Raw genomic sequence first — 26,048 nt, 5'->3', positions numbered from 1 at the left:
TGTGTGTGTGCAGGTTCGCGGATCCAGGAGACCGATAGCCGACCTGCACCGCACCCCATTCCTCATGCACCCGGCTCCCACACGCGCCGGGTCAGGGCTGCACAGCACGTCCGGCACCTGGCTCCTACCGGTGTCCACCCCAGCTGCACCCCGCGGTGTCCGCAACTATACCCGGAGCCCCGCCCCTAACCCGCACCCTGGCCCCGCCTGGCCCGCCCCCCCCCGCGCCGCCCCGCCCCTGCCCGCTCTTCGGGTTCAGACCACTTGCCTCAGTCCTGGGAGCAGAGCCCGGAGCGCAGCAGCGGAGAGCGCCCTGGAGTCGGCACCCAGGGTCCCGCCCCGACGCACCGCGCCCGCAGTGTCCGCTGTGCCCGCCGCTTCACAGGCTGGCATGGGGCGGCCGGGCTGAGCGCCGCACCCAACGGCCAAGACCCGCCGCTTTCCAATCGCGGCCCCCGCGCGCACCGGCCATGGATAAGGCGACGTCCGGCGCCGCGGGGCTGCGGTTGCTGCTGTTGCTGCCGCTGCTAGGCGAAGGTGAGTCCTGGCTGGCGTCCTCCGCGGCCCGGCTGAAGTTAGCGCTGCGCGCCGAGCGGCGGAGCGGACGCTTTCAGAACCGCGTTTGTTTGCGGTGGGCAGTGGGCAGCGGGCTGCGCGTTAGCTTTTCGGTCGGCCTCAGCTGGGAGTGAGGTGGCATTGGCCGGAGGCGGGCAGAGCGCCGCGGGCTCTGTGCTAGGCGGGTCTCGGGCGAGAGCGGGACGCGGGCGGGTCGGCGAGGGGTCGGTGTCCAGAGCCCAAACCGCAGCCTCGCGTCCTAGGCTGGTAGCGCCTCCAGCCGCAGCTGCGTATTTGGAGCTAAGCGGACGAATCACGCAGGCGTTAGGGCGCAAACGGGAGCTGACGGGTCAGGTAGCCACGAGAAGCCTGCGACCTGCGCGGGGAGTTCTATTTCTGCAGAAGATCACTGTGTCCTGGTTTTCTTTTCGCGCTTCACTTCCGTACATTCTTCCTCCAGCTCTGTTGTCCCAGCTGACTGAGTGGAGCGGAGGATCTTTCATAGAATGTTGCTTTTTTCTTGTTTTTTGCTGCCCCCGTCTTTAAAATCCTAAAAGCCTGTGGTTTCTGTAGTATCTTCCTCATGAGGGCCCGCTGTGGTCCGAGCCCCACCCGGCAACCAGAGTCTGCTTGCCTGCAGGCGCACTTATAGGGGCGGCCTTTGGGCCCTAGGACGGCTCAGAGTGCTTCCAACCATCTTGTGGTATATACGCTGTAGGATCCCAGTGTTAGGTGTGGCCTTGGAAACGTTGGTCACTGCCCCCACTCCCAACCCCAGACTTAATGAACCCCAAGGCTGGAGAACCATTGACGACCGTCTTGGCTGCGCATTTTAGAGTCCCTCAAACCGGTCCTAACTTGACTCTATCCTGGAGTACCAAAGCATCAAGTTTTCCTAGGAGAGGGAAAGAGCCCCGGTTACCCTCCCCCACTCCTTACAAAAGGCTTTCTCTCCCTGTGGGCTTTGGGAACAGAAAGCCCGTCACCCTGCCTCTATCCCCAGGTCCTGCACAGATTTTATATTCACAGATCTGCCCAAGGTTTCATTTGTGGGTCTGATTCCCCAGCACAACAGAAACTGAGGCAGAATGGGTGCTTGGTAGAGAGAGAAGGCAGGGAAGAAGCCCATTCCTTTCACTGGAGAAGAATGGAAATGGGAGTCTGTTCCTAAGTTTGGGACTCTGGGTCACAGTGTGCAAGGGGAAGGCAGGCAGGAGGCTGTGCACAGTACAAAAGTAAACACAAAAGTTGACGCCTGAGTTCTGAAGCTCTTCTGTGATTCTGGGTAGTAAGTTTGCAGTTGCAGGTGTGTGCTTAGTTATGAACTGGAAGCTCATGTGCTGGGCAACCTCCCCATGCCCTTCCAGCTGGCTGCCCACCAAGTCCTTAGGGACTAGGCAGGGGGGTGGGGGTGGGTCTGGCCTGTGGCACTTTGGGGATGGCAGGTAGCCTTTCGTACCAAGAACCCTGGCCCTTGAGCTGAGTAATCACAATCATCCTCCCTGATACAGGGAACATGAGTCCCTGTCACCAACCACCTCCTCTGCGATGACTAAGAAACCATGATTAGTGGCACTGGGAGTGGAATGGTGGCCCTGCATCCAAGAGGAGATAATTGGGTACTTTGGAGAGGCTTTTAGGAGCTCTTAACCAGAAGCAGCAATCCTGGAGCTGCGGAGCCTTGCTCTTATAGAGCTGCCAAAGACTGCTACTAGGGAGCCCGGGTGCGGCTTACGGGGCACACACCTATGGGGAGCAGCCTGGCCTTCAACGCCCTCTTGTGGAAGCAGTGGTCTAGTGGCTCCGCCTGTTGCTCAGGAAATGGGCTGGTTTTCTAGAGGTGATGTGCCTTCCTTAGCGAACACTCACACTCACTTATGATCATCACCAAGACGCACTCCACCCTTTCTAAGGAAGACATGCTCATGATATGTGTAGACATGTACTCTCACATTGTGACCTCACTCCCTACACTCTGACCTTCATGCAGGTAGACCAGGAAACCCCAACCCCTCTCTACCCACTCACATATACTAGGATCTCATATGTACACATAGGGACACACACCCCTCACCTCCTCATAAACTTGGACATTACCCATCACCCCCAGTTTGAAGTTGTGGGCTTTTCACTGCTCAGCACAGGTACAGCTGTATCCATTGTATGGAAGAGGATGTGAGTCCTGGCTTCTGGGGGTCCCTTTGCATGTCCCAGGCTAACACACTTGTGCCCTCCTGCAGAACCCTAACCTAACCCACACCTTCTCAGCAAGTGTCTTGTCCTCATTTTCCTGTCCTGACTTCTTGGATCCTTCAGAGTGGGCACCCAGGGAGACACCGCTTTACTTCATTTCTACTTTGCCTCCTCCCCTGTCTTTGGCCAGTGAAGACTTGTCCTGCATTACCAGGTTTACCTGAGTCATGACCTGACTCCCCCATCCCAGCCACTGAGCCCCTCTGGTCTCCAGGAGCTGCCTTCACCCCTCACTCTGGACTAGGCAAGCTGGTAGGCTCCTGAGGGTGCAGCCTGCAAGCAGATAGCAAATGGGAAAGTTTATTGAGCCCATTCACTAAATTGCCTTTATTCTGTAGAATTGCTTTAGGGACTGGCTAAGTAAATCACTGTTTCCTTGGTGGTGTGAAGAAAATGGGAAGCATTCACGTAATGGGGTGCTAATGGCCTTTCAGTCAGGGGAGGAGAAAACTAATTAAAAATTGTGGTATCTGTTGAAATGGAGCATAGGGTGCCAAGGGGATGGAAGGTCTGGAAGCTGCCAGGTCCCCTGGGGCCTTTCCCTTTCTTCAGCCTAACAGAGGACCCTCCAGGTCTTCTTGTCTTCAGTGAGGAAGGATGATGCCAGCAATAGCCTCCTTATTGGGGGCTCACAGCATGCTGGTCCTTGGCATTGTACTACTGGTTTATTAGCTCACTTTATTCTTTTGACAACTCTACAAGGGCCTTGGCTTTATTGTCCCATTTCACAGATGAGAAAACTGAGGGTGCCCCAGCCTGTGGACTCTGGAGCCCATGGAGAGCATTGAGGGATTCCTCCACCCCTAGTCCTCTGCCTTTCATCAAGCCCCTTCTCAGGCCATTGGTAGAGCTGAGGAGGAGTCCTAGGAGAGGAAGTGGCCCTGAACCTAATCATCCATTCTTCAAGGCTCTAGGTACCCTGGGGACAGCCTAGCTCAGATCTGGGAGTGACATGTGATACTGTGCTCATACACCTAAAGCAGGAGCCCCTATGGGTCTCAGCATAGTTCTCAGAGGGACATTGCTTTATTTGATGACAGAGGGTCTGGTGAACTGGGAATCAGTACAGGCATGGTCCTATGAGAGCCAGCCCAGAGAAGGGGCATTTATGGAAAACTTCCATATACTGATATGGTGCAGCCACGTGGCCAGGATACCCAGGATGTGTCCCTCACACCTAACATCTGCTGGGGCATCCAGCATCTGACAGAGCTGAAGAAAGGGATAGAGGGACAAGAAGTCTAGGATTCAGGGGTATAGGTGCAACTGTTCCTTGTCTGGGCCAGGCTCTCTTCCCCTGTGCCTGGGGACTGACTGGGAGAAGAAAACACCCAGTCGGTACCCAGGAAGCAAGGGCAGAGTTGAAAAGACATTTTACCTCTCCCCCATAAGGCACTTCCTTCCATCACTGGGCTAGTGGCCACATTGGCATTGTGGAAGTTCCCCTGTAGGGGTGGAAGGATGCCTCCTGGTGTTGGGGCTGTGCCCCCTTCTCCAAGTCCTGTCAGGCTAAAGATCTCAGCTCAGGCCTCCTACTTTTCCATTTCTGCTGTGCTCTCCTCCTCTTTCTCATTTCCACAGTTGTTTTCCTGTGCAAGTGACTTAATAGTAACAATAATAGTAACAATGATCAGCCAATGAGTTTGCCAAAAGAGGAAGTACACTCTGCTCAGGGCTTTTCTAGGGCTGTGAATGCACTTGGGGAAACCAGAAGAATGACCCCTTGACTTGACATGTTGTTGCTTTTCAGGGAGAGAAATGTAAACAAAATGCTAATGCTAAGCAGCTAACTCATCTGGGGTGTGAGTGTGTGTGTGTGTGTGTGTGTGCTATTTCATATAGAGGTGTTTAACAGGCAGCAAGGCAAAATTGGTATAAAAATGAGAAGTGGGAAGCTAGTCAGGTAGCACTCTGGCCTTGAGCCATAGGTGAGGTGCTGGCATTGGGGGCCTCCTTTCTTCCAGGGTCTGTGAGGGCTATCCTTTGTGTTCTGTGGTATAGGGTTGCTTCAGTCTCTGGGAGGCTGTGGAGTCAGTATGACTGAGTCAGAGGTCAAACTCACAGGTCTGCCTAGAGGCTATGACTTGGTATTGCTTTCTTAGGCATGGAACCTGGGTGGGCTGGAAGGAGTTAGAAGGTTCCAGGCTTCTCAGAGTCTCCTTCTTCCTTCCCCCACCCCACAGTAGCAACCCTGGCTGAATGTTCTAGGTTTTAGGGTAGACAGAAACTGTGCCTCCTGAAGCAGAGCTCTACTGCCCCTTTGTGAACCTTGGAGAACAGGGCTCTCTCCTGATTTTGGCCCTAGAATACTGGGGAGTCCTTGTGAACTGAGTCTTCCTCCTTATTTCTGTGCCCAGTCCCCCCACCATGCTCCTTCCCTGAGCTCTGGGACCATAGACAGGTAGATTCTGAGCAGGCCTGGGCCTCTTTCAAGCTCTGATCTCATAGCTGTGTGATTGTTGCCCCTCCTGAAGACTGAAGGCTATAAAAGCCAGTGAATCCCTGAGCTATCCAGTGTGAGACCATGTGCAGTGCAGGGTGGGACAAGAGGAGACAGCAGGGTACTTCTGTTCCTCCCCTGATGGAACTGGTGCCCCTAGAAGCTTAGCTATGGGGTTGATGACACTAATGGGACCTCAAAGGCGATTGTTCAGGCACCACCTGGACACTGAGGAAAGCAGGTGGCAGGCCCTGAGCAAACACTTGTATTTGCATTTGCCTCATGGGTAGCTCCACAAAGTACAGTACCATGGGCACGGAAAAGTCACTGGTACTCCTGGGCAAGCGCACACATGGGGCTCTGACTGGTATAGAGTTTTCTCCTTGACCTCATTGATACCCAGTGGGGCTGGGACTGGGGCTCTGCAGCAGATGGGCTTCCTAGTTCTGAGACCTACTTAAGGGAGATTCTATGACCCTGAGTCCCAGGTCATGAGTAACACAAGTTCCTCTCCCAGTTTGGGGTGGTGGCGATTGCACCTCACTGTGGTTCTGGACCTTGGCTCCTCTGTAACATGGAATGCTAATATCTGGATTCTGCAAAGCCCAGGATTCCTAGGATATATCTAAGTAGTGTGGCCCTGGAGCAAGAGACAGGAGAGGCTGGACAATGTTCAGCAAAACTGATTCCAATTTTCCATGTGTGCCTCTGTAATTCCACAAAATTCTTACCCTTGAGTTCCAGAGAGGGGAAGAAAAATAAACTTACCATCAATTTTATACCTCTGCGCCTTTGTACCCAGCCATGTTTACAGAGCTTTGAGGCGCCAGACCTAGAGGAGGCTATGTTATTTTGCCTGTGTTCCACAAGTCAAAATCCCAACACAAAGGACCCTTCTTATTGCATGGGTGGCTGGTAGTACAGAGAACACAGGTTGTAGGGACACATGCTGGGATGCATGCACATTCCTTGGGGGTCTCCAGACTTTGAGTCTGTTCACAGGCTCTTCCATGTGGGCCTCTCTGAGCATTGTTCTTGTCAGCACAGCAGGGATCTGCACTGGGCCCAGAAACGGAGTGGGAAAAGGTGGCAAATTATTATAATTTCCTTTTTTTTTTTTTCCCCTGAGGTATAATTCACATAATTGTTTCTCAGTCAACAATGTAGTAACAGCACTTTTAGTGTTGTATGAGCATCACCTTTTTGTGATTCCAACACATTTCCATCACCCCAAAAGTAAACCTATTCCTGTTCCTGTTAAGTAGTTGCTACCTCTTCCCCTCCCCCCTTCCCTGGCAACCACCAGTCTGCATTCTGTCTGTGGATTTGCATATTCTGAATATTTCATGTAAACAGACCTTGTATCTGGCATAACTCAGCATCTTGTTTTCAAAGTTCATCCAGTTTATAAGCATATGCCAAGATGTGATTCCTTTTTAAGGGTGAATAATATTCCTTTATATGGATACACCACTTTTATGTATCCATTCATCTGTTGATGTACATTTGGGTGTTTTCCACCTTTTGACAATTATGAACAATGTTGCTATGAACATTGACATACAAGTATTTGAGACCCTGTTTTTAGTTCTCCTAAGAGTGAAATTGCCACCAGGTACAGTGGTGGTGGTGCATGTCTGTAATTCCAGAAGCTCAGGAGGCTGAAGCAGGAGGATCACAAATCCAAAGCCACCATCAGCAATTTAGTGAGGCCCTAAGCAACTTAGCAAGACCCTGTCTCAAAATAAAAAATAAAAAGGGCTGAGGATGTGGCTCAGTGGTTAAGCACTCCTTCAATCCCCAGAACAACAACAAAAGTGAAATTGCTAGGTCCCACTATGTTTTGTTTTTTGAGGAAATATAAAGTGTTCTCTACAGTGGCAGGACCATTTTGCATTCCCACCTGCCACACACAAAAGATTATAATTTGTCCACACCCTCACCAACACTTGTTAATTTTTGCTGTTAAGTTTTTTGCTTGTTTGATTGATTTTAATCCTAGCCTAAAGTAGGTACAAAGTGGTATCTCTTTGTGGTTTTGGTTTGCACTTCCCTAATTACCAGGGATGTCAAGCATCTTTCCATGTGTTTTATTGGCCAGTTGTGTATCTTCTTTGAAGAAGAGTCTGTTCAAGTCCTTTGGCCATTTTTTAGTTGGGTAGCTTGTGATATGGTTTACTTTGATCTGTCATAGTTTCACCAAGTATGGCATCTCAGTCAGTGCCTGAGCCTCAGGTCCCTCATCATAAGAGTTCACCTGATGTCCTCCTGTGGGCATTGACTCACCATTGCCCCCTGAGAGCCTGAGATTCTCAGAAGACCTGGACTCTAAGGCCACATTAAGTACAAATGTCCTGGAATGAATGGTGTCACAGCTAGTGCAGGAGAAGCCAGTGCCTGGAACCTCCCAATAAAGGACAGAGAAGGGAAAGTGCCAGGACCGAGCAACCTCCACCCCCACCCAACAAGGCAGACTCCATTGGGGCCCAGGACTGCCCTCTCTCACTCAGCCTCTATCCAGATTCTAAAAATAACCAGGCAGATCCGGTATAAATTGATTACCGTAATTGTAGCTGTGATGTCATGCTGCTAGCCCTGGAGCCCTGTTCCAGCATCAGATGGGAAGGCCTTGACCAAGGAATGGGAGGAGGCCTTTATGGGCCCCAGCAGTCTGATTTGGGAAAGGGGATTGCAGTTGATCTCTCTTGGCAGGTGCAATGTGTCCAGCCTGCCCTAATGGGGCTCCCAGGAAGAGGTCCTGTCCCCATTCATGGCTGGGGATGTAGTCAGAGAGGCTGAGCACTGAGCCGGGCCCCACACAAGTGGTGAAGAATGGGCTCTTCATGTCATGCTGAAATCTCTCCTTTGGATCTAGGTTCATGCTTTGTCTTATTGTCAGAGTCCTAGGTGAACACTTGTGGTCCTCATTCTATTCTGGTGTCATGTCTCTCAACCCAAGGGGCCCCATAGGTCAGAGCCTACCCTAATTTCCCTCATACCCACCATCCTGCCTCTCAGCCTTTGATCAGGAGGTTCATTCCGTGAATGCTCCTGCACAGACTCCACAGGGACTCAAAGAGGTGCAGAATTTGAACTGAGGGAAGCCTTACATTTGGGTGCAACACTGATTTTGCAAATGGGAAAACAGAGTCAGAGAGAGATATGAGTTGTCATACGTGGGGCATCAGTTAAAGACGTGTATCACAACTCTGTGCATGAACACTCAAGTCCTGGGGTGGGGTTCCCTTTTATTCCTGAAGTTGAAGTCTTCAAGATCTTTGCACCCAGGGGCTTAATAACACAGCTCAGATACCAATGATGTGCCCCCAGCACTGGTGTGCCTCCAGGATCCCAGCTTGTCTAGCCCCAGGTACTGGTAGGGTCAGAACCTGCTGTCTTGAAGCTTCCTTATCTCTACCCTCCTACCAGAACAGACACTTAGGCCTTCTTTGTTCCTTCCTCCCCAGAGAGACCCCTGCTTCTGCTCTAGACACTGAGGTGGCCTCCCTTCTGGAGACTGTAGCTGCCATTGTTTTTGCTCATGAGGAGGAGAATACATCTGAATCACAGGGTTGGCCTTCCAGTTACATACCCACTCCCTGAGAACTGCAGCAGGGCCCAGCCCTGCCAAGCTTGCTGCTCGAAGACAATTTGACCCAGTCACTTTGCAAGGGTTGCCTCTTGTGGTTACTATGCCCTCAAGGACTATCCTTCCCCATTCTCCCCCTTGCCCACTTCCCCAAGGTACAAGTTTTGTATAACTTCCCAAGTTTAAAAGCAGGCAAACCTCCATACCCAGCTTCCCAACATCCACCTTCCTGTGTGTTTGGTAACACTAGGACCTAATGATGGTAGAGGTAATAACCCCTCCATGTTTAATTAGTTCTCCTGTGTTCAGTGTGAATGGGCACGTGAGACTGTGAGACCTCTAGCATTGGATGGTAGGTGCTCCCTCCACAAAAGTGGCCATTACTGTGCCTGACCCTAGTTGGCAGGCACTGCCTGAGCAAACTTCCTCCTGGTCTCACCTTCCTGGACCTTCAACCCATTTCAGGGCTTCTCCCTCACCCCCATTTCAGTGAAATATTAAAGAGTCAGTTTGTGTAAGGAAGTTTCTAGGGGCATCTGCATTTTTGAGGAGACTTTAGGATGATTATTTATGGTGGTATTTTTTGGCCTGGGACCTCAGGTAGGTGGGTTAGTGGCCTGGGATCCCATGTCTCAGGACCCTAGCTTCTGTGTGTACATATGCACAGCTGTCACTGAGCAGAGGAGCCTGGGCTAGACTATAGCTTAAATCCTAATCCACTCAGTGTGTCCTTGGGCAAGGTACTTAGCCTTTCTCTACCTCAGTTTACTCCTCTGTGAGACAGGAATCCTAATAGCCCCCACCTTTGACAATTGGTAGTTTTTGATGCATGTGACGTGTTTTAAAACTACCCTGTGGACATGCTGAGTCATGGTTTCCTGCTGGGTGTATGGACAACAGCTGCCCAGTTTGGAAGCACAAGGGTCATAGCCAGTGATGTCTTGCCCCTGTCACACTGGGGCTGGTGTACAATGCAGTTGACTGGAATGATGGAGCACCAGAGAAAGCCCTAGAGCCAAAGGGGTCTGGTGACCTGCACCCGGTTATTGGCAGGCCTCTTGGGTGGCCAGTCCTCTTCCAGCCATTACTTGCCCTAAGAAAGAAATTAATTATAATCTAATTGGCAGTTCCTTTGCATAGAAACCGGAAGGAACTGCCAGTGAGGCTGGTGATTAAGTTGGTAGCAGCTGGGAAATCACATTTGGGCAGGAGTGTCCATCATCTCAGCAAGGCCACTGCAGCTGGTCTGGGTGGGCAGAGTGTGGGTGGTAGCTGTGGTACATGCTGAGTGCAAGGCTGGGGCCCAAGCCCCTCAGCAGAAGTTAGGGTCTGAGTGCAGAGGACAGTCTTAAGGCACTAGCTCCCCCAGTGCCCATTTGCTCCCAAACCTTAGCCCTGTCCCAGAACCCTTCCTCATCTATAGCAGAAGTGAGAAATTCTAATTGCCCCTACCCCTGGCACTTGGTGGTTTGATGCATGTGACATGTTTAAAACAGCACTGTAGATATCTCAGTTAATATTGAGCATGACAAAAAGGGTACTGGTGTGGGGTGTACCAACTCTTGCTGATGACATAGGAGTGTAAGGAGGTCCTGGTTGCAGTTCTACAGCACTGAACAGGACGAGTGGTGTCTTCATTCTGTAAAGGAAGTGCAGGTGACATGTATGAGAAAGAATTCTACACAGCTTGGTGTAGGACAACTGTGGCTCCTGGGCTGGGACTGTCCTCCCATCTCTCCTCCTCTGTCCAGCTGCTCTTCCAAGCCACCAGCCACCCTACTGGCTGGGGTCCCAATAGGACAGATGTCTTGAAATACACTGCACCCCATCCTGGGTCCCCTGCCTTACTCCATATAGAGATCCAGACTGGAGGGACGTCATAGCCAGAGCCTTGAGAGTTGTATTATGCATGAAGTCTAGCAGATGAACTAGGAGTTTTTGGCAGGAGACTTAGAACCCTTGGGAATAGGAACATGGAGATCCCCAGAGTTCATTTCAGGAAACCCTGGCATCCTGTATGTACTAGGATAGCTGCTTGCTCCTCCCTCTGTGCTGGGCCCAGCTAGTTTGCTCTTGCCATATGCTCAGCCAACTCCAAGATGGCCACTCAAACCTCATGGTTACCTCAGAGGCACAGGCTTCCTGCTGAGGGTCGCTCACAGAATTTTGAAAGGAAGAAATCAGTCTAGGGCTGAGAATGTGCTGCATGATAACTAGTATTCTTACTGAGTACCAGGAAAATAGCTGCCTCTGGCAGTTATTGAGCACCCATTGTATACACTGAGCTATTTCCATCTGCAGAGGCTAGCATTCTCTTGATGATTGTGCAGACAGGGGCTTAAACTCAGGGCACCAATCCTGCTGTCAGACTTTCCACAAATGTAACATTGGCTTGTAAGTACAGCTGGGTCAAGAGCCAAAAGCCCAAGCAGTTGGTTCCCCTTTACCATCAAGTTACCACAGCCTGCCTTATGTCTTTCCTTTACACCTTCTCCAGGTCAGGCATCAGGCAAGTTTCTGAGATTCAACAATAGACAAGACAGACCTACTGCTGCCCTGTGAGTCTTTACAGCTCAGCTTTCTTAACACATCTAGTGAGAGCCAAGCCTGGCAAAGTTACTTTCACTTGGAAGCCCTCATAAAGCCATGAGGGTGGTAGGTGGTGATGGGGGAGGTGGTTGTGGAAGTGGTGATGATGGTGGAGAAGATGCTTGATGGAGATGATGGTTGCGTATGATTGTGATGATGGTGATGGAAGTAATGGTGATGAGGATGGTGGCAGGCACTAGACGTTGTCTTAGAACTTCATGGGCATTAACTCAATTTAGTTCCTGACAGCCCTGTGAGGTGGGAATTTTTAGATTCCTTGGGTGCCTAGGAGAAAACTGAGACACAGAACTTCTATCCCTTGCCCAGGCCTGTGCCCCTACCTAGTCACACATGGTGTTCTCCATCACCCTAAACAGTCCTGTCTTACCTGGCACCCACAATTGCTCATCCTGCTTCTTCTGCCAGATTCTCTAAATTCATAACCTTCTGGCCCCAAGGAGCTGGACTTCTTGTTCCAGCCAGCATTTGCCACCTGCAAATTTGCCTCCTGAACTGTCCTTACTATCTCCATTGCCTTCAGTCTCCTCAGGCCACCCCTCACACCCAGTCTTCCTGCCCCTCTGTCCTGGATGGGCACTGTCTCCTCCTCCCTGGGTGCTATACCCCTTTGGACAGCCCTCCTACCTGCCTCTCAGGTGTTTTTCAAAATGAGCAGTTTAGGTCTGCTCAAGCCCCTGAGAAATAATGTTTTTAGACTGATAACGGAGACAGTAGTGCCACATGGAATCAAGAAAGCAGGGAAGTACCTTCTACATCAGACACACCAGACATGCCCTCCAGCCTCCACAGATACACTTGCTTCCTACACTCCCAGGCGGAAATGGCCCCAAGGCCCAGGTCCTTCAGGACTCTCAGAGCTGGTACTTCCTTTACAGGCCCTCCTCAGCCACTTCGTGAACACAGCCATGGCCCATCTCAGACCTGCACGCAAATGGTACATCACAGAGCCCAATGCCCCTGTGAAGCAGTGTCTTCTGTGCAGAGCTATCAGACTTGGTGTGATTATCCTCAGGGTTCATCCCCAGGATGTTTGGCTTGGAGTGCCCCCACCATCTACCACACCCCTGGCTCCTCAGCTTGCTCCCACCCAGGGTTTCTGCCCATTTATATGGAACAGATACATTGACTCAGCAGCAACATGTGTGACAATGCAGGCTCTGCTGACCCTTGGCCCATACTACCTCTATATCCCTTGATCAGGGTAACAACAGGGAGTATACAGACAGACCCCAGAGTCTACTTTCCTGATAGTCCTGCTGGGGGCTGTGGGCATCCCATTGTCACCAGCCTTAAGTTGTAACATGTTCATCTCTGAAAGCCAGGAATACTCACCAGGGAAGGGGCTGTCTGTCTATTCATCACCAGGAAACTCCCTGCCCATGCATAGGGATGATGTGTGTTCAGGAGCCCTAGTCATGTGAGTCTGTATTTCCTGACTGAGTAGAGGCTGCCAGGATGGCTGTTCTCTTTGCTACTCAAGGAAGTGCTCAGGACCCATTTGCTGTCACTTCTTCCCATGGAGGTGGGCAGCATGGGAAATGGATGTTGGTTCTTTCTATAGGACATTCCTAAGTATCCTGGGAAGCTTTCTCTAGCTGTATCTATATGCTTAAAGGCTGCTTCTGCCATGCACCAGGGCCAAGAGCATTGCATCAGGGAGGGCACCCCCCAGCTCCATAGGTATTCCACTCAGTTGGGAAGGCACCAGGAACATGACCAGTCCTACCTGCTCTCATTGCACTCATGCAACTCCCTCAACTCTGTAGCCCTGGCTCCTTCACCCTCAAGATTAGGCTAGTGAGAGAGCCCAGGAGGTTGGAGTGATGAGTGAGAAAGAACAGGTCTATTTCAGGAGCAGGGTTGGGAGACACCTATCTGCTTCATACACGTGCCCTGAGAGTTAAAGGAGTCGGGACCATCAAGGTTAGGGCTTGCAGTGGAGGTTGGAGCTGGAACAAGGGCTTGCCTGGGGCAACAGGTGGGACTTGGGTAGGTGGAGAGGATAGGAGGGAGCTGCACTCTGGAGTCCTGGAAAAGCCTGGGCAGATCCAGTGCTGAGGCCTAGTCAAGGGGCAAGTAGTGAGAATGTGTAGGCCACAGCTGCACATTCAGGCTGTGTGTGGGGGGGAGTGACAGGGTACACTGGACATCTGTAAGCATGCTAGTGCCCCCAAAAATCACAGGAAGACACCTGGGAAAACAGTTGTGTATGGTAGCTGCCCCACACAGGTGGGAAGTCAGAGGTCACTGAATCTCCAGGGTCAGAGGCCATGAGAGCTATCCCACAGGTGCAGAGAAGACAGAGAATTGAGGAAATAGAGCAGGATGCAGTTAGTTTAGCATGGGAAGCCAATGCCTGGTGGCTGTTAATAGTGCTCCTGGAGTTCGCATCTTGGCATGTGTAGATAGGAGACTTGGAAGGGGAAGGATTCAGTATTAGAAGGTATTCAAGACTGACCTAAGTCTAGGCTGCCTTCTCTGTGGGACCTTGGGTGGGTCCCTGCCTTCCCAAGGCTTCATGATCTGTGCTGAACCCTTTCCTCCTGGGGCCTCAGATACCCACCCAAAGCCACACCATGAGCCATGGGCTCCTTCCCCATCAGAAAGTAAAATCTAGTCAGGCACAGTGGCATACACCTGTGATCCCAGCACTTGGGAGGATCACTTGAACCCAGGGGTTTGAGACCCATCTAGGTAATATAATGAGACCTTGTCTCAAAAAAAAAAAAAAAAAAAAAAAAGGTCAAGTTGTATTTTACCACTGTGTTGGTATAAGACAAATATGAACTGCAGGCCACTTTACCATTATATTCCTTCTCATTATATTTCTTTCTTTCTTTGGATTTTAAAATAAATTTCAACTGAAATACTTTTGTGTGCCCTGGGCACTGTGCACATGCCACCTGCTGAGGCAGGTGGTACCGTCAGGAGCACACAGTAGCTGCACCATTGCTGCCCGTCAGGAGCCCAGGCTGCCTCCTGTGCAGGCTTTCTGGACCCTCAGATCTTGGCACCAAGGTGCCAGGCCTGTGTGCCCTCAGGTCTCATGGTCCTGCATGCCATAGTCTTGTGAGTGACTAGCAGCCAAGGTAGGTACTGCAGTGAACTCCAGTGTGCCAAGGTCTTTACCTGTCCAGTGGCAGGAACCCAGGGAGCCAGGGGTGAGATGCCATATGAACTGAAATTATTGCTTCTGCTTGGCCTCAGTCCTGGCAAACGCAGTAGCTGTGGGCACTTCTTTAAAACTGTGATTCCCCAGCAAGACACCAAAACACAGGCAACAACTATAACAACCACCACAAAGAATTGGACTACATTAAAAGTGAAAATTTCTGTGAATCAAGGATATAATCAGTATGCATTCCATATAACCCAAGGAGAAAATATTTGCAAGTCATATATCTAATACAGGTTAATATCCAGAATCTAAAGGCATTCCTATAACTCAGCAGTAACAGAAAGCCAATTCAAAAATATGTTTGAATAAACATTTCTCAAGGAGAGATATACAAATGACCAATAGATCATGAAGAAATTTTCAACATTACTAATCATTAGGAAAATGCAAATCAAAATCACCATGTGATACCACTTAATACCCATTAGTATGTCTACTATCAAAAAAACAAAAAACAACAAATGGTGGCAAGGATATGGAAAAATTGAAACACTTGTAACTGATGGCAAGAATGTAAAGTGGCACAGCCACTTTGGAAAACAGTATGGAAGTTTCTCAAAATAGAGTTGCCATGTTACCTAGTGATTCCTCTTGAGTATATACTCCAAATAATTGAAAGCAGAGTCTTGAAGATATATTTTATACTTATGTTCACAGCAGCATTATTCATAATAGCCAAAAGGCAGAAGCAATTACACATTCCTTGATGAACAAATGAATAAACAAATTGGTACATGCAGTATTTGCTGTGGCATATTATTCAGCCTTAAAAAGGGCAGTAAATTCTGAGACAGGCTATAGCCCAGATGAACCTTGAAAACATTATGCTAAGCGAAATAAGCTAGTAACAGCAAGATAAATACTATGTGATTCCTCTCATATGAGGATCCTAGAGTGGTCAAAGTCATTAAGACAGAAAATTGAATGATGGTTTCCAGTGGTTGGGAGAAGAAGGAAGAAGTTGATATTTAATGGGGACAGAGTTTGAGTTTACAAGATGATAGGAGTTCTGTGGATGGATGTTGATGATGGTTGCACAGTCAGGAACATACCTAATGCCACTGAAATGTTCACTTAGAAACGGTTAAGATGGTCAATTTTGTGTTATGTGTATGTTACCACAACTTAAAATAATTTTTTTCTTTTTTTTTATTCAAATCTTTTTTATTTTTACAGACTGCATTTTGATTCATTGTACACAAATGGGGTACAACTTTTCATTTCTACGGTTGTACACAATGTAGATTCATACCATTCATGTGATCATACATGTACATAGGGTAGTACTGTCTGTTTCATTCTACTGTCTTTCCATCCCCCCGACCCCATTTTCCTCTACACCATCCAACGCTCCTTCATTCTTCTCTTCCCCCATCACCTTCGCTCATTATATATTGTCATGCACTTATCAAAGAAAACATTTGGCCTTTGATAAAAACAGATTCTTATTACTCCCTCCACCAGATTTGTCATTTGCAATGGAGCCTCCCCTGATTTATACTTTCTTCCTAAAAGCAAAGTTAGATTACAGTCTTGTGCAGAAGCAGCCTGCAACTGAAAAAAGCACCATGACCACAGGGTCTCTGCAGCCCTCTGCAGGTGCCCCACCTGTAGTGGACAGCTACCAGCTGGCCATGCTCCTTGGTTACCAATAAATCATTTCCTGAGCTGGAGGTGAGTGGTTTTATTGTCAACCTGATGCTTGTTTGCTCAGGCTGGCTGCTGGCCTCATCAAGACCACTAGTGAACTGGAAGACACTGCACGTAAGCTCAGGCGGAGCATCTGCACAGTGCTGTCTGGCTGCTGACTGCCCACCAGGAAGTTAGACCACCCAGAATATCTGATTTTACCCACCTCCCTGGCCCCAGCCCCTGCTGTTCTTTCTCAGATTCTGATCATTTCCTAACTGTGCCCAGCCCTTTCATACCCCTGTCCCTGAACTGAACCCATTTTTTAATTAGTTTATTCATTTATGGGTTCATTCATTGCCTCGCCCATTGTTTTGTTCACTAGCTCGTAGGTAGAAGTTGGTGGCTGTGACTGGAATGTGAGCTCCTAGGTAAGAGTAGAGATGAGGCAAGTTGGGGGCAGATGTGGCCCAGACTCAGAACCTTGGGAGGTGTTTTATTCTGCACAAAATGGGCAGATAATGCAGGGCACTACATAGAAGGTGCCATGGTCTTACTGTCCCTAGCTTCTCTGGCAGGTGGCCTGAGGGGTTGAAAGTGGGCCCAGGAGCTGCACCTTCCCTAGGGGAGGGTACATGATGTGTTGGGCTGGAGGTGGCCGTGGGGATTCACTGGGCTGGTGGAAGGGGTGAAAGAGGAATGGCTCTGGGTGACTCAGGTGTGTGACCTGAATGGCTAGATCGGGTCATATCATGATGGTGGAGGAGCAGAGTTGGGGGAGCATTTTTAGGTGAGGAAGGTCAGATCATCCTCCAAGCCAGACTAAGATATAGGAGTCAATGTATCATGGCTATGGAGGTACACAGCTGCCTGGGACAAGATCAGGGCTGAGGGTGAGAATGTCATGTCATCAGCATAAAGAGTAAGGGGATGACTGCTCTTTAATGGAAAAGAATATAGACAGAGAATGGACAGCTGCCAATATCTAGAGGTTAGGGCCTTATACTAGTTCATTTTTGTTACTCTAACAGGATACCAGAAGCAGGTTTCTTTATAAAGAAAAGAGGTTTGTTTTGGCTCATAGTTCTGGAGGTGAAAGGTGGAGCAACTACATCTGGCAATGGCCTTCTTCCTGGCAGAGTCCCAAAGTGATGCAGGGTACCACATGACAATAGACAGGAACATGTGCACATGTGTATGTATGTGTCCATCTGGTCTGCCTCTTCTTATAAAGTCATTAAGATCCAAATATGGAGGGTTCAACCTAATAACTTCATCCAATCCTAATCATTTATAAAACACCATAGTCAAATTCAGTTTCCATCCTCTTAATATATCACAATGGGGATTAAATTTCAATGTGTGCAGACTTGGGGGACAGACACAAATCACATCTAAATAGCAGCTGAGGAGGAGGAGGCCAGCAAAAGGGGTGAGCAGACTTGAATGGAATCAGAGTAATACTGGAGAAATCCAAAGACAGAGGAGGTCCGCAGAGCAGCCAAGAGCCACAGAGCACTCACAGGGCCACAGAAGCAGAAAGTCAGGAAGCCCTACCTTCAAAGGATTAAGAAAATGACCAACCACACAGCACATTCTCTATCCAGAAAAATTAAAAAAAAAAAAAAAGGCAAGACACAGGCTTGAGTGGGGATGGGACAGGAACACTTTTAAGTGCCAGTTCAGTTGAGCAGAGGGCTTTAGGCTCATGAGTGTTCATTCAATGTAGACAGTCTGTAAAAATGATTCTTTTGTGTCAAATATTTGACTATGGTAAAGAGAAAACAGAATGGGAAATGGGAGGGGAGCAGGGAGATAGATGGGTCATATCCTGAGAGGATGACTGCCAAGCTGTAGGCTGGAGGGACCCCCCACAGGGACAGCTGGTCTGCAGTGGGCAGAGCCACCTCCTCCCATCCTGGCCCCTGAGGAGGAACCACTGGGGTCTGTTTCCCATTCTCAGGAAGATGATTGCATTAGGAAATCGTCTGTTAAGAAGATTCTGCTGGGTCATAATAAAACTGTCATCTGCATCGTCTGCCACTTGTCAAGGGTGGGAGCAAGGCTGGTGCCTGAGAAGGATTCTGCAGGAAGGGTCTGCCCTGCCCAAGCAATGGAGTGGCTTCTAATTTCACCAAGTGCTTGAATTGTACCATTCTTGCAATTTTTTCCCCTCCTTCAAAGTTCTGAATTCCAGCATTTATGTGCCCATCCTGAGGAGATTTTTAGTTGTGTGGAGCTGCGTTTATGTTTATGCACAGGATGGCATAAACCATGTTCTCTCATGTCAACTTACAGTGCTTGTCAGAGTGACCTGTGAATGGCAGAGGTAGAACGAGGGCCCAAGAGCATCAGCAGGGAGTACCTGCCCAGGTCTGCCCTGGAATGGTCAGAGGGTAGCATGAGCAACACACAGTGATGGTGATGAGGTCCCAGGGGCTTCGGTGAGCCACATGTGGCTTTCAGTGGGCAGCTGGAGAAGCCAGGACTCTGTGCAGAGCTAGTGATGGTCAGCCCCTGCCTCAGGCAGCCCAGTAGGCATAACTGAAGCAGACAGGGCTAAGGCCATGCTTAGTATCTATATTGAGTGTACAAAAGAATGTATATGAGAATAGGTGAGCAACAGCATGAGAAAATCTCTCTACTTGTGTGGGATGGTGAATGTGCAACAGTGTGAAAGACTTGACTATGAGAATGTGTGAGTGTGTGTGTGTGTATATGTGCTTGTGTACAAGAATGAATATGGGACAGTATGGTGCAATGTCTGTGTTTGAAAGAATGAGTCTAAGACACGTGATATGTGTGTCAGTCTGGGTCCAACCAAGAGATAGACCCATGTGGTCATTGGAACTGCAGCAGTTTAGCTAAGAGTTCCTAACCTCTGGTAAAAGAGTAACCAGAGGTGTGGCAGATTCCTCTGATGAACCCTTGCAGAGGAAGTCTCCCTCCCCAGCAGTGGTCAGAGCCTGCTGAAGGAGCTGGGTCACAGGATCAGGACCATTGTGGTGCATGCAGCAGAGACTGACTGACACACAGGAAGATAATTTGGGGGGTTTTGGGAAGCTTGTTGCTGGGCTTGGGCATAGGCTGCACAGGTACCAAGGGACTGCAAGCTTTGGGCACACAGCTAGAGTGGAGCATCCTGGGTATACCCACACCCCTTCCCTTCTGACTGCCAGGCAGCAAGAGCCAGAGGGCCAGGAGGCACATGCATTATGATAACCAGCAGAGCAGGATGCTCAGGTTCTAGCATGGACCCAAAAATGCACCCACATGGACAAAGTATATGACAAGGCATGTGTAAGAGTGTGTACACATATGGGAGGAAGGAGCTCAGGACTGGTTCCATAGGCATCCAAATATGAATAAATTCAAAATCTCAGGCAAGTATAGAGTATTGGAAATGGTCTTGCCAGGCTGAGAAACAGGTACACAATCAAATCAAGATCTCAGTTCTGTGACTGTGTGTTATGGTTTGGATGTGAGGTGTCCCCCAAAAGTTCACATGTGAGACAATGCAAGAACATTCAGAGAAGTGGTGATTGGGTTATAAGAGTCTTAACCCAATCAGTAAATTAATCCCCTGATAGGGATTAACTGAGTGATAATTGAAGTGGTAGGGTGTGACTGGAGGAGGTGGGAATTGGGGCTTGGCTTTGGAGTATATATTTGTATCTGGCAAGTGGAGTCTCTCTCCCTCTCTCTCTGCTCCCTCAAATAAATTTTTCCTCCCCTACACTGGTTCTGGTCGGGTCCTATAGTCACAGAGTAAAAAAAGCTGACTAAAACACTGTGTGTACCAGATAAAGTCAGCAGTGCTGGTTAACAGGCACTGTGCTGGGTTTACCTGTGAAGGTAGTTTTAAGGAGGCACTACCCCATCACGATATCCCATTGAACGGAACTGAGTCCTTACTGAGGTGGCGCAATGTGGAAACAGATGGTATCTTGGGCAGATGTGCTTCCATTTCCATTTCTGTCTTCCTCTTGTACCCAGCAGTTGTGAATCTACAGTAAGAGGTTGGTAATAATACACATGTATATGAAGTAAGGGTCTATCTGCACCTGTACTGGCTCTTCCTCCTGTCCCCAGCACATCCTTCTCTGGTTCACAGTAGGAGAAATTAAGACCCAGAAGGCAGTACTCTGCAGAGGCCACCCATCCCTACGATGCTGAACACCAATTGCTCTTCCTGTGTGTATACACACGTCAGTTAACTGCTTCATTTGTGGGGCTCCTTGTTCTAGAATCATGCAGAATTTCAAGACAGTGGTAGCAGAGCATTAAACCTGGCATGAACCCTCTGAGAATAGGTCCACTGGATTGTGCAGGCTGCACCTCTGAGACTGGCCCTGCACCCACCTCCTCAGTTCTCCCCTTGGACCATGTGTTTCCAACTAGAAGTGTCTTTGACAAGAAAGAACATTATAACTGTCGAGCCCTGCCACAGGGACTGCCTGGGAGGCATTTTAAATGCATTTAAGACTCTTTCTGTTCATAATCATTGCCCAATCCACAAATCCCTTCTGGCAGCAGCAACACTGGACCCCACACAATCCGGCAGGGCCCAGGTCTGCAAAGCAAGGGCAGGCTCAGCCCATTCTCCCCACACATGTGGTTTTTGTAAGGGGGTTGTGGGAGGGTGAGCCTATCCCACCTCCCAGCCTCTATACCACTGAAGGTAAGAGTGCATCCTGAAGGAATCATTGGGAGACTCCCAGATTGAATTTGCCCTTATGGCAGATGGGGTGTGCTGAGCAGGGCATCCCCATGGCACATGCCCAGCCCCTCTTCTGCAGCCTCCAAGCATCACAGAGCTCTGTGTCATTAGCTGTCCTTTCCCTGAACCTGCCCTGAAGCTGAGAGTCACTTGCCTTAGGTCAGAGAGAGGGAGGAATCTGTGGTCCTCTTGGGCCGCCTCAGCCCACCGAGCCATCTGCCTGTGCTTTCAGCTATTAGATCCCAAAGAGGTTAGCCCTAAGTGCCACTGGGGGTAAGTTTTGTCCTCCTAGGCCAGTGAGAAGGGAAAATAGCATTGGGCATGTTTGGGTAGCTCCTGCTGTGTCCCCTCAGTGAGACTCTGGTGATTGGGGCCAGTGGGTAGTGGTCCAGTTGTGGTACTTTCTATCTAGAATTCCCCAGTGTGATTTTTTTCTTGGGCTCCCTTAGCTTCCCTGACCCTTGACAGAGTGAAATTCTTGGTGGCTGCAGAGGCAAGAAGGCTAGGGCTCAGCCCTGGCTCAAGTATAAGTCTTTGTCCCCAGAGGTCCTAGCCCTCCCTCTCCCCATACTGAGACTCAGTTCTTCTATGGAGGGACTTTCCATGAATGAACTTCTCTTCCATTCTTTAGCCACAATCAATCTATCCATTTGCCATAAAATAAATCTGTGTGTGTGGTAGGGGGTGGCATGGCAGCCTTACCCTGAAGGGACAGGACCAGATGAAGGCTTGCTTCAGGTTGACTTTCCCATCCCTGCTGTCTTTGAGGTTCTCTTTGAGAAACATTCCACAGTGCAAGAAACCTTCTCATTTTCTTACCACTTTGGAACCCCAAATGGTCTTACCTCTTGTATTTGCCTCATGGCTGTTGCACTTGACTGTTTTCCCAAATCCCAGAAGAGAACCCAAGCAGTGGCCTAATAGGAATCCTCTGCTGGTGCCTGGAAGAAAGGCTGCTGAGAGGAAAGGTCCCTAGGTGGGAACAAACCGATTGAAAAGATAAGTCAGTCACGCAGGAGCACAGGGTTTCCCCTTTCTGCTTTGTGTGTTGGTATTTTTGTACATTGTAGAATTATTTGCAGTTTATCAATGCCTTTTAAGAATTTTTGCCTATTTACCCATTATTTAAAAATTCTTACTATTTCTGGTTGTGGAAAAATATACATTACATAAAATTGACCATCTTAAACTTAAATTTTTAAGGGTACAGTTCAATAGCATTAAGAACACCTACAGTGTTCACAGTGTTGAGTAGCCATCACCACCATCCACCCAGAGAATTTTTCCATCATCCCAAATTGAAATTCCAATACCTATTAAGTAATAATTCTCCATCCCACTCCCAGCCCCTGGCAACCTCTTTCTACCTTGTGTTTTTATGAGTGTGACTACTTTAAGTTTCTCATAAGTGAAATCATATAATATTTGTCCCTTTGTGACTGGTTTATTTCACTTAGCATAATGTCCTGGAAGTTCATTCATGCTAGAGCATGTGCCAGAATTTCCTTTCTTTGCCACCTGCACCTCAGATAGGGTGCTAGTTTTCAGGATATGTAAAGAACTCAAAAAACACCAAAAATCAAATAACCCAATCAATAAATGGGCAAAGGAACTGAACAGACACTTCTTCTCAAAATAAGAAATAGGAATGGTCAACAAATACATTAAAAATATTCTCTAGCAATTAGAAATGCAAATTAAAATTACACCAAGATTTCATTTCACTCCAGTAAGAATGGCAATTATCAAGAAAAGTACAATAAATGTTGTCAAGGATGTGGGGGAAAAGGTACACTCATACATTGCTGGTGGGACTGCAAATTGGTGCAACAACTCTAGAAAGCAGTATGGAGATTCCTCACAAAACTAGGAATGGAACCACAATTCCCAGTTTGACTCAGCTATCCCACTCCTTGGTGTACATCCAAAGGATTTAAAATCAGCACACTGCCACATCAATATTTTATAGCAGCTTGATTAACAATAGCTAAGCTATGGAGCCAGCCCTAAGTGCCCATGAACAAATGAATGGATAAAGAAAATGTGGTCTGTATACATGATGGAGTATTACTCAGCCATTAAGAAGAATTACTTCATGACATTTGCCAGTAAATGGATGCATCTGGAAACTGTCAAGCTAGTGAAATAAGCCAGTCCCCAAAAGCCAAAAGTTGAATGTTTTTACTGATATGTGGAAGATAACCCACAATAAAGCGGGTAGAGAAAGAAGAGAAATTCAGTAGACTAGACAAAGGGGAATAAAGAGAAGGGAGGAGGGATAGGAAAAGGAAAGATAGTGGAATGAATCTGACATAACTTTCATAGGTACACATGTGAATACACCACAATGAATCCCACCATCATGTACATCCACAAGAATGGGGGTCCTAAGTAGAATAAGATACATTCCATGCTTGTGTAATTATATCAAAATGGATTCTACTGTCATGTGTAACTTAAAATTTAAAAAAATAAAAGAATTTTCTTTTCAAGGTAGAATAATATTCCACTTTATGTACTACATATAGCACGTTTTTGTTTTTGTTTTTTCTGCTTCCACCTTTTGGCTATTATGAATAGTACTGCTATGAGCCTGGATGTGCAGGTGTCTCTTTGGGACCTAGCTTTCAAACCTTTTGGGCCTGTTCCCAGAAGTGGAATTGCTGGGTCTAATGGTAATTCTGTTTGATATTTTGAGGAACCACCACACTGTTTTCCACAGCTTGCTGTACCATTTCATTCTCACCAGAGGTGAGAAAACTCTTACTATTAAACAAAACACTCTAATTATGAACATTATTGGACATACCCAAAATTAGCAGCACAGTTCATGAAGCTCCTTTGTAGACTCATCCAGCCATACCCAAGGTCAATATCCCTGCTTCCTCACAGCAGCTACACTTCTGCCCACAGTCCCCTTGGTGATTGATTTTTCTGTTTTTTAAGGTAAAATTTGCATAGTTTGAAATGCACAAATCTTAGCTGCACAATGTTGACAAATGGGTCTGGCCACATGACCTACCTCCCAATCATTTATATTCCCCAGAAAGCCCCCTCCTGTCATTCCCAGGCTGTCAACCCTATCCCAATCCAATAGATAACTGGTCTGATAAATTACCTAGACTCAGTCTAGAATCAGACCATGTGTGTTCTTTCTGCTTGGCTTCTTCAGCATGGCATGGTATCCACAAGACCCACCCAGGCTGTTAACACCAGTGGTTCATCCCTTTCTATTGCAATGTAGGATCCCATGGTGTGGCATCAAGGCTGTTTCTAGCTCTTGGCTATTCTTAATATCATGTATTTACGATTATGTCATTTGATGGATGGATGTTTTTCATTTCTGTTAGAAAATGGAATGGAATTGCTGGGTCATATAGTAGGAATATGTTTAAAGATCCACTACTTTGTTTCAAAGTTCTTTCTTTGTTTCTGTCAATTGTTGCCTGTCCTGCTTGTCTGTCAACCTCTCATACCTTTGAAAACTCTGGCTCTGTGTGGTTTATTCAGAAGTCAATGTGAACTCTCCACTTGTATGTGATTCAGGTATTATGACACTTGGGTAATTAAAGATGATATTGCAACTATTTACACTTTTACCCCTTGGTCCCTCCTTTTCCTTTTTCTATTTTAACATAGTGTAATTTTAGTCAGTGTTTAGATATACAAATAATTCTGTGTTTACATTCTTGGTACTAAAATTTAGAAATTCCTGCTAAGCCAAGCTATAGAACCAACCTAGGTGCCCTACAACAGACAAAGGATAAAGAAAGTGTGGTGTGTGTACACAATGGAATATTGCTCAGCCATAGAGAAGAATGAAATTATGGCAATTGCCAGTAAATGGATGGATGCGAAATAAGCCAGTCCCTAAAAACCAAAGGCAGCATGTTCTTTTTTATATGTGGTTGCCACATATAAGGGAGGGGAAGATTACAAGTTCATTGGACTAGACAAAGGAGAATGAAGGGAAAGGAGGGGGGATGCAAACAAAAAAGACAGTAGAATTTCCTATCCTTATATATGAATACAAAACCAATGACACCCCACATCAAATACAACCACAATAATGGGATCTGATTTGGAACAAGTTATACTTACTCTGTGTATGCATAATATGTCAAAATACACCCTACTGTCATGTATATCTAGAAAGAAATATTTAAAAGACAGTTATTAAAACATCTGATCATTTAGGAAGTACTAATTTCATGACACAAAAACAAATTTTTTGGAATTTGGTAATATTCAGGTAGTATATTAGTAGAGATAAAATATAAGAACTCATATTGCTTTACACATGTTACAAAAAGACTTCAAAATAAATTCTGAATATACAAAAAAAGAAATTCCTGCTAAGATCATAATTTTAAATTAGTGATCTTTTATTTTCAATCCATGAAGAAACCATTATTTCCACCCTCCCTCACACACTTCCTTGCTTCCTGCAGCCCCCCTGGGCCTCTACTTCTCGAGAGATGCTTACTGGGAGAGGTTGTATGTGGACCAGCCAGCTGGCACACCCCTGCTCTATGTCCATGCCCTCCAGGACACCCCTGGAGAGGTACCCAGCTTTCGCCTGGGCCAGCATCTCTATAGCGCCCACCGCACACGGCTTCATGAGAACAACTGGATCCGTGTCCAGGAGGACACTGGCCTTCTCTACCTCAACCAGAGCCTGGACCACACCTTCTGGGAGAAGCTCAGCATCCGCAGTAAGAGAGCACACCCCACCTCACCTCTGCTTCATTCTCAAGCCACCCTCACCAGGGCTCCTGTGGGTAAGGGTCTAAAGGGCAAGGTGAGGCTGGCTGCTAAGTATCCAGCCTGCAAAGGACCCCCACAAGTTTGAGGGCACTGATGGTCCTTGGACCTCCAGAAGTTGTTACAAGCTCAGAGACCACTGGGAATGATTTAGGTACTCTCTCCAGGACCCAGAGGCCTTTTCCAGTGAGGTTAACAATGCAGTTATAAAAGAAGGATTCAGAAAAGCTGGGGGGAAAAATCCCAAGGATTTGATTTAGCTGATGACCTGGACCTTGATGGAGTAGCAGCAGTGCCAGAAAGCCTGTCT

General features: G+C 47.8%; 1 protein-coding gene across 1 annotated transcript in view; it reads left to right on the top strand.

Moving 5' to 3' along the window:
* Nucleotides 1-269: 269 nt before the first annotated feature.
* The window catches only part of RET (ret proto-oncogene), a 55,434-nt gene continuing 29,655 nt past the window's right edge, over nt 270-26,048 (top strand). The window contains 2 exon segments of the mRNA XM_079138556.1: nt 270-537; nt 25,426-25,689. Coding sequence (XP_078994682.1) covers nt 471-537; nt 25,426-25,689 — 331 coding nt within the window. The 5' untranslated portion in view covers nt 270-470.

Source organism: Sciurus vulgaris, assembly GCF_902686455.1.
Source record: "Sciurus vulgaris genome assembly, chromosome: 4".
Lineage (NCBI taxonomy): Eukaryota > Metazoa > Chordata > Mammalia > Rodentia > Sciuridae > Sciurus > Sciurus vulgaris.
The sequence above is the reverse complement of the archived record's forward strand: the minus strand, read 5'-3'. Positions and strand labels throughout refer to the sequence as shown.